Source organism: Alosa sapidissima, chromosome 15, assembly GCF_018492685.1.
Source record: "Alosa sapidissima isolate fAloSap1 chromosome 15, fAloSap1.pri, whole genome shotgun sequence".
NCBI classification, from domain to species: domain Eukaryota; kingdom Metazoa; phylum Chordata; class Actinopteri; order Clupeiformes; family Clupeidae; genus Alosa; species Alosa sapidissima.
The window spans coordinates 5,610,966-5,627,341 of NC_055971.1; the positions used below are offsets into that span (position 1 = coordinate 5,610,966).

Sequence of the window (16,376 nt, forward strand, 5' to 3'; positions counted from 1 at the left end):
ATTCGAACCTGTGTCCCCATGGGCACTTGGACCTACATGGTATGGGCACTGTAGCCTGTTGCACCCAAACAGGTTACAGTGACCTAAATGGGGCTTCAGTCATTGAAGTAGGCCCAGGAGATGTCACAGAGACACTGATCATTGCTTGTCATTTAAATAAGACTCTGGGGTTCAGGGCTTGAGGTCCTTAGGGGTGACAACAGGTTCAGCTCAGTTGTGTAACTTCTCTCCACCACTTTGTGGCTTGAGGAAGACCAATATGGCCACAGTGCGTATGCCCTTTTTATATGAAAAGCTTTCGTAATATGTAAGAGTGCCTTTGTTTCTCTTTTTTCAATAAATAATATAATCTCGAGGGAGTAATCTCTTTACCTGTATTCCATGCTGTTCTATATGATGTTTCTGTGCTGATGCACCTTGCAGTTTTTAGGGCCCAAGAGTTTGCTTTACTTTACATCAAATTAACATCAGACTGTTGATCCAGCCACTTATCATGTAATGCTCTCATAAGAGTCTTTTTGCCATGATTTGAGTTACACTGGCAAAGGTGTGCAAGACAGGTATACTATGATTTCATGAAACAAAAGTGACAAACAACAGACTAACTATTCCAACATCAGCGGGTGGTGTTGGAAAAGGAGAAATGAAGTGTGGAAAACAAATAACTTAATTACCCAGTAGAGGTTTCTAATTAGTATTCCATACCAGAGCACAAACATATGTTTGACTTTGTTTTAACTTGTAGTTAAATATATTTCATTTTGGGGTCTTTGTTTTCATTCCCGGACTATAATTGGAGCCCTGCTGTCTGGATTGAAAATGACTGTAACGTGTATAATCGATCCAATTCAATTATAAATCACAATTTTGTTTTGTTTTTATGGCCAGTTTAGAAGAAGCCCAATGAATGATCTAGTTCAATTGAAGATACAACACAACTGATTTGTTCTTGTGATAGCAGCTGTACCCAAGCATGAAGCAGCTGTTGAATATGGCCAGCTAGTCAGTTCTTCACTTTTAAAAATGCACTCTAAATATTATTAATATAGTATTGATCCCATTTACTTCAACATTTGTAACACTGTAATATGATCTAAAGCCATGCTCAGCTGCAGTGTCATTGTGTGGTTAGGTTGTTAAATGCTGTGATGCTTCAAAGATTCTATAAAGGTCTGCAATTCTGGCAAAAAAGTTGTCAATATTTTTTATCAAATAGAGAAAAATCAGAGCTTTGGTTCAGATGGTGGAAGACTTTTGACAAGAAATCAGTTACACAAGGAGACCGAGAGAGTCTAATACTATTTACATTTTTAGTGAATTATGCTAAACTAGGCTAATGGTGTCAGACTGGGTTATTGCATGCACAGAGAAGAGAAGGGTATCCTCTTCTGTAAGTGCATGTTGTGTTGTAAGTGCATGTTGTGTGTGATGTCTGTATGCTACTGAGACCCTTAAATTTCCCCTTGGGGATCAATAAAGTATCTATCTATCTATCTTCTTTAACTCTGGGGTAGTCAAATAAGCTACAGTTCTACCAGAAAGACTCAGTAGACAGAATAGAATCAGTTAACAATTTAATTAGTAAAGGAACGGCTTGGATGCAAGCATGATGGAGTCCTGAATAGGTAACAGTCTTTGGCGTAGGCCCCGTCTCGGATCCGTCCAGCGATGAGCGGATCTCGTCTCCTGCCGATGGATGAAGGCAGGGGCGGGGAGCCTACCCCCCACGACGAGACGGGGACCAACTGGTGGCGGTGGCTGAAGGAAGATGATGTGGTAGGCAGACCGTGCCCGATGGACGTGGACTGCTGGCAGAGGTGGCTGGAGGGGAGGTGGAGGGAACGTCAAAGTCAGCATACTGAGAAGCAGAAGCAGTGTTAGGTGGTACGTATTTAAAGAGCCCACTGAATTCCTATAGGCTAGCGCTGATTGAATGAGTGAATGATCAGATTGCAGGGCTTTCCCGAAAGTAGGCAAAGCTAAGATTGGCTCCGTGTAAGCATGGGAGGAGTAAGTTACACTACGAGTCTTCCTAGTAGAACTTTCGCTGAAGCTATCATTTCCTAGATGGACTGTGTTTTATTTATGGGTCTACTTTGGTAATTATCCTGCTATTTCCTGTTTCCCAACTCCATCTCAGTATATGCGCGCACACAAACACTCTGCACACCACACACTCACACACACACACACACAGACGCACAAACACACACAGACGCACACAAACACTCTGCACACCACACACACACACACACAGGGACTGAAAACAGAATGATTTTCATTTCGGTTGGTTCTGAGCAAAAACATATTTTTTCTGTTCCTGTTCCAGTGTTCCAATAGCCTGGAGATTCCAGACCCAAATCCGAAAGATTAAGGGTCTGGTCATGAATAATGTAATGGCCCAACTCGAGAGGCGGCACCATGCATTTGAAAATCTCACTGCACGCAAATTGGATAACACCATACTGTACCAGAGAGATTTTGAGTGCTTCAATCATAAGTTGCATGATCCTCCCCTGCCTGCAAGAAAATTTTCAACGACCCCCCAGCAGTTTTTTCAAAAAAGACATGACCGTTCCCGGCCAATTCCCGGTCGATACCATCCGCCCACGCTTTTAAGCGCTATGAAAACACACCGACTTTTAGGCTGCCGTTCTGAAATCAACCTCTGCTTTCTGATCTTACACATCACACTTCACCAAGATGGTGGCCATTTCAGTAGATTTACTCACTAACATTGTTGTGGAAACACAATAAGCATGGAAACTAAATGCACACTTCCTGCAACTGCATTAGCCTACTTGAAATAAGTTACTCCTCTAGTAAGTATTCACATAAAATAAAACAATAAAACATTGAGACCAATAAAACATTGAGACCATTCAACACATGAACTTGTTGCTATGGACTCATCTCTAGGCTTCCTCAGTCATTGTAAAGTTGCCGAAGCTGAATATTATCCAAAACTCAATTTCTCAGACGAGCGTCAATTTGGGAGCTTGCTACACTCCTTCCTTCTCAAATGACTTGAAAAGGCCGTTTGCACAATTTCACAAATAATCACAGGGACCGAAAAATACCTAACATGCCAACTTTTTCCGGGTTTATCCTTTTAACTTTTCCCCGCTGTGTTGCCGTTTTAATATTTTCCTGTAGAATATCCCATATTACTGTAATACTCTCATAATAGTCCTGCATTCTGGCCTGTCTCTGTGTTGTCCTGTTGTTACCCCTTGCCCTTCCAGTGAAACAGATGTATTCAAATCATCGTTTTGCTTGCTTGAATGCAAACTCAGATTGATGTTAACCTAGGCCTGGTTGGCGTGAGAGCACGATTCATTGGCGCTTGCAGTGTTCGGCCGTAGGCTATGTCTAGGTGCGCACCTGCCAGGCTACTCAGCTACAAGTAGACAAAGAATTCCCCCTGTATATTCACTCCAAGTTGGCCTACCATAACTTACCAACTCTACATTTTTGTTGGCAGGAGAGAGAATGACAGCGATTAACAAATTGCACTTGTTGCTGGTTACCAATAAATAGGGCCTATATATTTTTTTGCAAACAACAAAAACAGAAAGGATGGAGACAGCAAAGCTAGAGATGGGCAGGAACAAGGTCAATTGGTAGAAATGCTTATCAAAACGTTAGGAGCTGGATGTGAGGATGAATGAAGCACAAGTATGCTTTATGTTAAGCATGCACACTGTTTAAAGTTAGGCTACACGGTAAACTACAAGTAAACCAAAGTTAAATTTAGCTTTTTTAGGGCTGGATAAAGTTGACCAAATGGATATAGGCTGTTAGGCGTGAATAAAGTAGGCTACTTTGTTGCTCCAACCCATAGACAGTAAAAGATATGGACAGAGTCATCACATAGGCTAGACGTCAATCGAGGCGGGTGAAGCAAATTTCAACCGTTTCCTGTTGGTCGACGAGGCTTTCTGCGCAGGCTCAGGGGACGTAAATGTAACGTAGGCACGTAGTCTGACTCATGTAACTCTTGTGATAGCTGGACCGAAAGATTGGGTATGTAGCCACCATGTCTACATTACTGTTCTAAATGTCCTAGTTGTTCGTAGATAAATGTGATTTAACATAAACAGCACTCGCCACATTCATAGCCTAGGCTACTGTCAATCCATCAAAACTTCGCTGAAATGTTGTGCTCCGATGCTTTCGTTCTTATCCAGAGAATACGGTTATTTTGCTCCTGTGCGATGCTTTCACCCACTCTGGTTGTATACTTATTATGTCACTTTAGCATTGATTTCGGAAAAAAGTTTATTACTCAGCCGGTAAGTCAGTTACGAGGTTATGACGCCAATCACACAATGTTGTATTACTCCGAAAATAGAAAAAGTTCATATAAAGGCTTAAAACACTTCAGCTGTAATGTTATTTGATGTCAAAGTGGCGCCAAAATTGAATGGGGTTCAATGGGGATGGCTAGGTGAACTGGTCTACTATTTAGCCTCAGATCCGCCATAGTGTCTACGCTCTCCGAACGTTCGCCTGCCCCCTTGCTTCAACCCTTCCAACGTTAATGGACCTCTCCAGAATAAGTCCCGCCTCCGTATCCATAACCTCCGTAACTTCCGTATCCATCCAACTTCCGGTCGTCAAATGTCTATGGGAAATAACATGGCGTTTCGAAAGATCGTACCTGTCAAACTCTGTAGGTGACAAAGTAGAAAAAGCTGGTGGGCCGATTGGCCTACACACTTCTGCCTTCTAGTTTCCACTGGATTTTTTGATTGTCGGTGCCGTCATTACCAAATTTGTCATTTGGTATTTTGCGTAAGAAACCCGGGAAATCTCCCTTGTTTTCATTGTTCAATGTTGACAGAGCTATGGAACGAAAGAGAACGTTATATGGCGACAGAAATCAACAATCAAACAAGCCACTTTGATTTTTTGCTGTTTTCATTAATACAAAAGATGGGTGACCCCCCCTCCTAGACAAAAAAAGTTAGGTGACCCTCCCCTCAACAAAGAATAAAAAGACATGACCCTCCCCTATTTTCCTCAGGTGGCCCCGTTTATAAATAACGAACAGTCCCTTAGTAACATTAATTTAAAAATGACATTGCCTTTACAAATTGATTTACGGCAGGTGGCACAATAGGCTAGGGCCTAGGCTTTTTCTGCACCAGCTTTAAAGCTTAAATCTGCATTAGCAAATTTGACAGGTCTGGACTGCAGACGGGCCATTTTAGCACCTGGACTCTTCCTCTATGGAGAAATACTGTTTAAATATGTGCAGAATTCATTTGGCATTGTTTTCCTGAAAGGTTCAAGGTATTCCCTGGAAAAGACATTGCCTGGATGGCAGTATATGTTGCTCAAAACCTGTAAACATCATTCAGTATTGATTATGCCTTGCCAGATGTGCAAGATGCTATGCTGTAGGCACTAATGCACCTCCACACCGTCATTGATGTTGGGTTTCGAACTGAGCACTAAATCAAGTTGGATAGGTTGGATACTTGGATAGGCCCTCTCCTCTTTGGCCCAGATGAGTCCATGATTTCTAAGAATAATAGCAAATTTTGATTGGTCTAACCACAGGACCTTTTTTCCACCTTACCTCAGTCCATTGTAAACGAGTTCAGGCCTAGATAAGACAGTGGTATTTCTGCATCATATCTAAATACAATTGTGGCTGTTGCATGGTAAAGTTTACACTAGCATTTCTGAATTGAGTATCCAACTGTGCTCATGGACAGTGGTTATCAGAGGTTTTCCTGAGCTCATACAATGATTTTCTTTAAACAGGTCTGGTTTTGATGCAGTGCCATCTGAGGTCCACAAAACCAGCCAACCAATATTGTTTTTCAGCTCTATCCCTTGTTTACAAAGATTTCTTTGGATTCTCTGAATATCTTAATTATGCACTGTAGATGATTAACTCCCCAAATTCTACAACACAATTTTTATGTGTTTGTTTTTGTGTATATATATGTGTGTGTGTGTGTGTGTGTGGGTGGGTGGGGGAATTGATTGTTTGTGTGTTTGTGTGTGTGATGCAGAGCTGCCAACTCTCACGCATTGACTGTAAGATTCATTCATTTGATTGGCTCCACACGCTCTCACACCAATCCAATGTGTGAGGGTTGCCAGCTCTGGTGTGGGTGTGTGTGTGTGTGTGTGGGGGGGGGGGGGTGTGGAGTGTGTGTGTGTGTGTCTGTGTGTCTGTGTGCGTGTGCCTGTATGTGTACGTGTGGGTGTGTTTATGTGTGTGTGCTACCACCATTGCACACACACATAAACACATACGTCTGTGTGTGGTGGTTCTTGAAGCACTGACTCCAGCTGCAGTCCACTCTTTGTGAATCTCCCCCACATTTTTGAATGGGTTTTGTTTCACAATCCTCTCCAGGGTGCGGTTATCCCTATTGCTTGTACACTTTTTTCTACTACATCTTTTCCTTCCCTTCGCCTCTCTATTAATGTTTTTGGACAAAGAGCTCTGTGAACAGCCAGCCTCTTTAGCATTGACCTTTTGTGTCTTGCCCTCCTTGTGTAAGGTGTCAGTGGTCGTCTTTTGGACAACTGTCAAATCAGCAGTCTTCCCCATGATTGTGTAGCCTACAGAACTAGACTGAGAGACCATTTAAAGGCCTTTACAGTACAGGTGTTTTGAGTTAATTAGCTGATTAGAGTGTGGCACCAGGTGTCTTCAATATTGAACCTTTTCACAATATTCTAATTTTCTGAGATACTGAATTTGGGATTTTCAGTAGTTGTCAGTTATAATCATCAAAGTTAAAATAAATAAACATGTGAAATATATCAGTCTGTGTGGAATGAATGTATACATTATACAAGTTTTACTTTTTGAAAGGAATTACGGAAATAAATCAACTTTTTCATGATATTCTAATTATATGACCAGCACCCATATATTCATTTATTCCCCTGCTTGGTTGAATTTCCCATTGTTCTGCGTTCTTTAGAACGTGTATTAACGGTGTGTTATTTGCACACCTGTGAAGTAGGTCCAATTATTTGGCTGTATCACACTTGTATATTAATTCACCGAACTCATTGTGAAGTGAAAATGAACTGTCCCGTTGTAGCCCCATTTAAGTCGTCCTCACCCACCTACTTATTGGCACCTGAACTGTGGGATTTCCAGAGTCCTGAGTGCAGCCTCAAACCTAGCTTGGATGTAGATAAGTTGGCGTTTAGTGTATTGGCTGTGCAGTAGGCCTATGTATGTGTGTTAGGTAAACCCCCCTCCTGATGCCTTAAAGGAAAAGTCTGGCCATTTTTCACATAGATCTCTGTTTCTCGAAGTCACTGTGTATTGTTGGTACGAGAAAAACAATGGGTGCTACCTAGCTCGAGTTGCTGCAGCCAACAGCTAGTGCAACCAGGCAGCTAGTGCTACACTCTGGGGGAGGGCATGATGTCTTGCCCACCAAAACAAAGTCAAGAGCTAGAACAGCCAGGTAGCTACAGTGCTATACTATGGGGGCAATGGGCATGATTTTAAAGATGCCCCCAGAGTGTAGCACTGTAGCTACCTGGGTGCTCTAGCTGTTGGCAGAGATGGGCAAAAATACATCAACATGTATTTCAAAATAATATATCAAATACAATTTCAAAGGAGAAATTCTGCGATTTTTCACAGATCTCCATTTCTCGAGGTCACCGAGTACTATCGATACGGAAAAAAAAATGAAAACACTCTGCTACACTCTGGGGGCATGTCCGTGAGCCTGCATGTTCATACCCCCAGAGGGTAGCAGTGTAGCTGCCTGGCTTCTTTAGCTGTTGGCTGTAGCAACTCAAGCTAGGTAAAACCGATTGTTTCCAGGGTTTTTTTCATACCTACAGTACTCGTGAACTCAAGAAATGGATATCTAAGTGAAAAATTGCCAGAATTATCAAAAGTATCAAAATAAACTGCAAAATACATTAGCCACACCATGCATCAAAATAAAATACAGTATTTTTTGTATTTTGAAAGTACTAAAAATGTTCTTTAAAGGTAGCATGATATCACCTCCATATCTGTCTATTTAAAGCAACACCAAAAACACCTTTACATAATGTTTCCAAAATTGTTTCAGTGGTTCATCAACTATGGAATGATGAGACATAAGAAACTACAAATTTGACTTGCTTCTGATGTCGCAATACATCATACTTTCATTAAATCGTGCAACATACTCTGCCATGTCTGTGGACATATTATTTGCAAAGCCGGTGCTAGATAACCAAATAGCATGCGTGTGACAGAGGAAAAGTGCTTTAGTGTTGCTTTAATCTATTCCTTCATCAGTACACTGACTATGTTAATTAAGTGGACAATGTTTGAGAGCAACAGCTTTTCTCTGCCTATGCCATAACCAACTATGCTGACCTGCTTGTTACATCTCATAGCCTAAATACTGTATCAGAGATGCACTCAAAAGTCACAACTGAACTTGTCAAGCGGTACAAAGTGGAGACAAGTCTCTGACATCGTCAATGCATGCCCAGATTGGATTATTAAAGTTCTCAAAAAACTGATCATTAAAGTTCTCTAGAAACTTGATGTTGGTAGAGAGGTAGTGTATTGTGTGTGTGAGCAACCTACAAGTTACTCATCTTGCACTGGATCATCTTCCTGAATCTTAATATTCTGATCACAACAAGTCTGGGCAAATAACTAAGCCAGCATCAGTCTGAGGCTACAGTACATTCATTGTTTTGCACTTTAATGACACATCACCAAAAGTAGGCTATTGGTTTTACCAAAATTATTTGCCCGTATTTTTAAACTACAAAAATACACACCTATAAAAGTGCCTGAAAAGGTATTTGCAAAACAGCAGTAGTGTTAAGGTGTAGTGTGCTACTTCTTCAAACTCAGGATATAACATGGGATTTAAGATCAGTAACAGAAACAGAAATCTTTCATCCATGTATCCCATTAGCATGTGACTAATATGACTGCACATGGTGCGGCACTCATACCAAAAAGGATTGGCTAAATTCGTTCTTGCTTATAACTCATGTAGGGGCAGCCATGGCCTACTGGTTAGCGCTTCGGACTTGTAACCGGAGGGTTGCCGGTTCGAACCCCGACCAGTAGGCACGGCTGAAGTGCCCTTGAGCAAGTTCACTGCTCCCCGAGTGCCGCTGTAGCAGGCAGCTCACTGCGTCGGGATTAGTGTGTGCTTCACTTCACTGTGTGCTGAGTGTGTTTCACTAAATCGCATATTGGGATAAATGCAGAGACCAAATTTCCCTCACGGGATCAACAAACAGCTTACCATGTGTCAGAAAAAGATATAGAAAGACACTAAAGAAGGAAACAACACAACATGGCCTACCTCTACGTTTGACCTCTGGTAATCCACGGTGTGAATCTGGTGCAAAAAAATATATATATTTTTGTTTGTAAACATATCTTACTTGGAGGTAGAGGTATTGATTCCCTACCCTGACAAGGAGAGCCTCTATGTACAGACCCATTAGGGGCTCTTCCTGTGCTCAAGTCAGCATTTCCTCGCAAGCACTATGCACTCAAATGGTGGTTGCAGAAGCCATTATCTCATTTTCCAGAACACCTCCTGTTATCAAATGCAGAAAATCTTTAGTTCCAGTCATCACTGTCATACACAGGAATATTATGCAGGAATGTTATTTATAAAACATCAATAACTTCAAACTTGTCCCATTGTTTGACTGTTGTTGTATGCAAGCATGAACAGGCATTTATGTGTAGACCTGATCCATGAGCATTCATGTTTGGTGAATATATGATATTCTAAAATAAAAATATATAAAATATACTAAAATAATATTAAAAGTGTATTTACACACAAGCAGTGTATTCATGTTTATAAAATGTATATGCATTTAAATGCATTTAAAATGCATTTAATGCATTTTATTGCCAGTAAATAACACATCTAATGTAGGCTACTAAGCCTACTTTATGCTGACAGGGAAAAAAATTGTGATCATATGTCTCTACTGAGATCTAACGTAGGTACACAGTAAGGAAAAAGACTGACACAGTAATATTAAGAGGGTATGTATGTTCACAGTTTGAGTGTTTTATCAATCCTTTTATTCGTTCTATTAATCTTCATCAAATAAACTAAAATGGGATGGGATAATAGTTAAATAAGTAGGCAACTGAATGCATTAATTAACTTATTATTAAGAGAATTAATCTACTTTGATTAATTTTAAGAGTTTGGTTGAATGTGGCTGAATACATCAAATGTAATCAGCCCTAAAAGGGCATCATTTAATATATTGCCAAGCAAGTGCAATTTTCTTTTGGGGCAGTTGCCATAGCTCTAGACCTGTAAAACTGAGCTTGGATTTGTGTTTGCATTAAGTATGATCAAGTATAATATATTGGGGTTTTTTTTCGTATCACCTCATACACTTCCTGGATATACTACAGCAATTACAAATATTTGTCATGAGCCAACACATACTGTTTATACCAAGTGTTGAGAGAGGACGTGATTCGCTTTGAATATGTATACTACTATGGGAAACCCAAGAACTTTCATAGAATGTGTCTCATTCATAGATAGGTTTAGAAGTTGTCTTGGAACAAAAGCATGGGTTTCGACATTCTGTTACTGTAACAGTAGTCTAATTAGCATTCTAATGAAGGGAAGGAGGACCTGTAACTCAATGTGAACACAGTGTGTCGCTCCTCCCCTCCACTGCTGGTACCACATGCTCACATTCTGGAGAAATTTGTAGCACGACGTTTGCAGTTCTTCCACCCACAAACGTGTCCCCATGGTTGGAACAGCAGTGCTTGCGACGAAAGTACACTGGCAGTTACACCTGTGTCCCACACCAAATAAGACGAAAGGCAACCTGATGGTAAAATCTTGGCTGTAATTTGGAGGAATGTGGATTAAGCTACATGCGCGAGTTAGTGGTAAGTGTTTATTGTCCAGAGTTGGGCTAAAGTTATGCCATGTTATTGTGGGCTCACGTATCAAAGTCCATTGTCAGATGTTTTCTTTACTCTTAAGTATGCTGTTAAATCATATCTCGTAAATGTTCCCACGGGGATGAATTGTGGAGGGAAAGCCTAAACCGATATGATTCGTTTGGATATAATTGCGTCAAAATGATAATGTTATAAAACGCGTATTTTGTCTCACATCTTTTCTGTACTTGAAACAGTGATTACCTCCAAAAAACATGACAACGGAGATAAACTTTACAACACTTCTCAACGTGTCTGACATCAATAACAACTCAAGAGGATGTTCCCTTACGAAGACTGGGTTTCAATTTTACTATTTGCCTACTGTGTATATCATAGTTTTCATCACAGGCTTGATAGGAAATAGTCTGGCAATATGGATGTTCGTGTTTCACATGAGACCATGGAGCAGCATCTCGGTCTACATGTTTAATCTGGCGCTGGCGGATTTCTGTTACGTGCTTTCTCTCCCCTTCCTAATTTTCTATTACTTTAATAAAACTGACTGGATTTTTGGCGACGTGCTGTGTCGACTGCAGCGCTATATTTTTCACGTTAATCTGTATGGGAGCATTCTGTTTCTCACCTGCATCAGCGTGCACAGGTACACGGGAGTAGTACACCCTCTTAAATCGCTGGGGAGGCTGAAGAAAAAGAACGCTATACGCACAAGCGCGCTGATTTGGTTCATAGTTACCGTGGGGATTTCGCCTATTCTGTATTACTCGCGCACGGGTCCAAAGAGGAACGCAACGACATGCTATGACACCACCACAGAGGACGAGCTGCAGGGCTACTTCATCTACAGCATGTGCATGACGGCTTTTGGCTTCTGCATTCCTTTTATTATCATCTTTGGATGCTATGGATTAATTGTGAAGGCCCTCATATGCAATGACATGGACAATGCACCACTGAGGAGGAAGTCAATATATCTTGTAATCATTGTCCTGGCAGTGTTTGCTGTCTCCTACCTGCCCTTTCATGTGATGAAGAATCTGAACATGCGGGCCAGGCTTTACTTCCAGAGTCCTGAGATGTGTGATTTTAATAATAAAGTGTATGCCACTTATCAGGTTACCCGAGGTCTAGCTAGTCTCAACAGTTGCGTGGACCCCATCCTTTACTTCTTGGCTGGGGACACATTTAGGCGGAAGTTCTCCAGAGCCACCAAAAAGACTTACAGAAAGGGGGAGAATGCATTGCAGTCCAAGAGTGAGGAGACCGCACTCAACAGCCTGCCGGACTATACAGGCAATGGAGACCAGCGGCTCTGACTGTGCCTCTTATGAGTTGTGCGGAGTGGACAAAACTTGTACATTTGTCAAGCTGTTCACTAAATGGATCCATGTGTGCTGATGTTTAGATAGCATGACTTCTACTCCATGTTCAACATGATGACATGATGTCACTGCGACCAAGTCATAGTACTGTATTTGCCAGTATTAATTAGGCTGCTCTTTTCTTATTAGCGTATCATGAATGGTTAACAAAGTAAAGGTTTTGTTGAGAATCAAACATGTATAGAACATTGAAAATCTTCTACAGTCTGCTACGGAATGAGCATGTGTTACAACTGGGGTTGCCCATAGGATAAACTAGTAAATGTAATTTATGTAAGTTAAACAAGCTAAAGTGAGACTTTTGAGAATGCAATTTTAGGCACTTACTAACAGTTCCTTTACTGTACCTGATATGCTCAAACTGTGTGTCTAGGAACTGCAAAGCACTATGAATTTTAATATTTTTGAGCATCATGTATGAGGTCAGTATATTTCTATTTGATTTTTCCATTACATTTTTTAATAATATGTGTGTTTGTTATTGTAAACAATGTCCTTTGTCCCACACATATCAAATAGCCTTTTGATGGTGTAGTATGAAAAGAAAAGCCTCTGATAAAGCCATGATCACATACTGTGATTTTGTGAGTTTTTTGTGACATTATAGGTTTTCCATCCGTTTCTGTAACAGAGGATTTGAAAAATGAAGAATGATGACTGACTGTTTGATGGCCTAATATTTGTTTGTTCCATGTGTGTATGTGTGGGTGTGAGTGCATGTGCGTGTGTGTGTGTGTGTGTGTGAGTGTCAGGTCATTTGCATGCTGATCACATTGTGTGAGGAGTATACTTGTGGGCTGTGTTTACCTCCTAGCTCATATTGTATTCAGCAGCCCTACAGTGATGTGTATAGGGTCTGCAAATTATTAGAAACATTTATCAGACATTTGCTGGCATTGTCATTACATCTGTGTGGAATAACAAATATCAGATTATAGTTATGGGATGTGCCAAAGGAAATTACATCCATTTCAGTTGACACCCAAGATATAAGTCTGGAGCTCAGGAAATTGGCAGTGCTAATTACTGTAGTAACAAGCAAAACGAAATAATGAGAGCAGTGTTTGGTGTTGCAAAGTTCAGATACTTCTGAAAAAGCAGATAAGCAAATGGGAGTTGATCTTGGCAGTGTTTAAAAGTATTACATTTGAAATTTTAGGTTACGTTGAACATTCTACAAAATTGCTTGCTAACAGCAGATTAAATTCAAACAGGGTTAAGTTTGTTTGTATTAAAACATGTTGTTGTATTAAAACACATGATATGACACAATCAAATCGTTTAAATCATGTAATGTTTTAAATGGTTTACAACAATCTTGTATGTCAACAGTGAGTGAATCTATTGTACCATTTGTATCGTTTAGTTTCCCTCCATTGAAAACCTACATTCGATTTTTTTTCCCGAGTGGGCTGATTTTCTTTTCATGTGTAGAAAAGAGGGAAGGAGAACGAGAGAAGCATGTAGAGTGGTGACTTTTCCCTTCCAGCCTTTCCAGCCTTTCCCAAGGCACCCTTTGTCTGTGTGGACAAAAGATCTGGACTTATTACTGTGGGGCAGGGAGCAGGAGGGGTAGTGGAGATCAGAAGCTGTCCCACCAGTGCTCCTGCTCTCTGGCACAGAGCACAGAATGCCCTGTCTAAACACGGCGTATAAATAGAATGACTTATTTCCTGGCTTCCTGGTGGATGAAGTATAGACGTCCAAGTCATTGAAAAGGGTGTCATTTCAATTAAAATAGGTGGATGTAGTTCCTGTTGTTTTGTTTTGCTGTTTCAGCTGCAGGGCAGATCAAATGGCAGACGTGTTTATGACTGAGAATATCTGTGAAGGGAAACTAAATGCTCTCAGATGGAATAAGCTTTTCCACATAATTAATTAAGTTGTCTACTGCTACAATTACTACATGTTGAGACCATTAGCGTGTGCAGCCACATGTTTGATGAGCTTTATACAGTTCTATAGACAATGTCACCTCTGCAGAAAGACTTGCTGAGGCATGCAGCCTCACCAGACTTACCCGTCTATCTTCTTTCTAGCTCACGCTGTGTTTTTCTTTCAAACTTTGCTTCTGTACTGGGTGGGGCTAAAAAACAGGAGAGAAGAGAACTGGGAAACACGAATGCCAACCAGTTGCACTTCAGATCCTAGAAGATACGGTAGAAAACCCAGAGTGCTGTCATCACTATCCTCAACCCATGTCCATTTAAAGCAGCAATGGAGATTTGTGAAATACCGTACTTGCAAGCTTACTAACAGATTTGTCTTGCAAACATCAACAATGTACCAACAAAAAATAACTGCAGTTATGAGACAATGCAGTTTCTTGTCCAAAGTGCACTGCAATGCCCATTTTGTGTACAAAAAACTGCATTCCACAAAAATTGCAGTTATTTTTGTATGGGTAGCAACTTTTGCTCTGATTAACGCTAGAGTTTTCTAGCAGATGTATTGTGGAGATAAGATGCACACATCTTTTTGACTTGCTATTACTGTACATGGATGGATCTTTTCTCTACCAGACTGGACCTGATATATTTGTGACGTGTATGACTCTTAGGACAGAATTGTGGTTTAAAGGAAATGCTGAGAGGTTATTCTGTTAGAGTGGGGCCAACATTCATCTTTCTCTCACACACAGTCAGACATTCTGGAACCTGTTCGAGCCTTTTAAGAACACTGATATTCCATTTTGAAAGTATCCAGTCCACACAACAAGGATGATGGCTGTCATGATTTGGATAGGCATGATTCCTAATAGCCTAGTAGCATAAATATTGAAGAGCTATTCAGCTATTAAGGGGGAAAGGGGATACCTCAGCAATATACTGAAGGGCAGCTACATACAATCATTGCCAATACTGTGCATTGACTTTCACAAATGGAAATGAGACAGTACAAATTATGCATGAGTCAGTATGTTTTCCTTTTGCCCAGTATCTTGGGAACCCAATATTAAAGTGCATCAGGACAGAATGGTGATGATGGCACTGCTGCTTGGAACGTCATGCATTGCCATTGTCCTGTATCAGTATATACGCTTCCTCTCCATGATCTGAAGAAAAATGCCCGTAATGCTGTTAAAGTCCCTTTCTGAGGTGACTGGGGTAACTATACCAACAACATAGAGGCGGTAAACAACCAATGGCCTCTTCACACCAAATAACTTTGACAAGATTTGGGAAAGATTCTTAAAAGATTCTTTTAACTAATGCCCCTTATTCACTCAAAACAAATACAATCTTTCAAGAATCTTTCCCAAATCTTGTCAAAGTTGTTTGGTGTAAGGAGGCTATAACCCTGTAAATAATTGGGTTATACGTTCTTTCTGAACAATATGGTTACGTAATGCCTGTATAACTGTCAAAAAATGAAGACATGACATTAGCTTTATCCATATGTAAGAAATAAAGGGTCTATATTACTTAAATAAAAGATACCCTACAGATTTTCAAGCATACATATGACAGTATACATATGTATACATATGACATTTCTTAGCAGTAATGTAATGAAAAGACAAAACATGTTTTGCTTCAGCTTCATCTCTCTGCCAATGGATGCTGGTCAGAGTTGGTTTTAAATGTTTCTGATGTGAACACTTTAAAATTGTGCTTCTTTGTATAACTGTATGGGGTGGAATACGGCCACTACCAAAGAGCTTCTCCAATATCAACATGTACAAACTTTGCTATTATAAACATTGCTATTAATCAACTTCTTTACAAGCATTGTAAGTAAGCTTTTCATACTGAATGTTACATAATTTAATTTATTTCTCTACATCCTGTTTCCTCCCACAAGCAGAAATGTTTATTCTCAAACTGCTCTGAGATGTCTGCAGGGATCTGTTTTGTTGTGCAGTCAGATGCAGTTGTATTCATCCTTATTTGTACAGACACATTTCTATGAGGAATTGAGGAAGTTAATTTTGTGGTTTGGTACAATTTATTCTGAGTGTGGCTGACACTGCCATAATATGACTCTTGACCACTTATCTTTTGTATTTCACATGCTTATACAATACATGGTGCCAATTTCAAAGACACAACAAAGTGCCAGAAACAATC

At 40.3% G+C, this 16,376-nt stretch overlaps 1 protein-coding gene across 1 annotated transcript; it reads left to right on the forward strand.

Annotated features, from left to right (window-relative positions):
* The first annotated feature begins 10,721 nt into the window (after positions 1–10,721).
* Positions 10,722–12,972, forward strand: p2ry1 (purinergic receptor P2Y1). The gene is made up of 2 exons (XM_042064145.1): positions 10,722–10,909; positions 11,161–12,972. The coding sequence occupies exon 2, from the start codon at positions 11,179–11,181 to the stop codon at positions 12,238–12,240; it is 1,062 nt and encodes a 353-aa protein (XP_041920079.1). The 5' UTR covers positions 10,722–10,909; positions 11,161–11,178; the 3' UTR covers positions 12,241–12,972.
* The last annotated feature ends 3,404 nt before the right edge of the window (positions 12,973–16,376 follow it).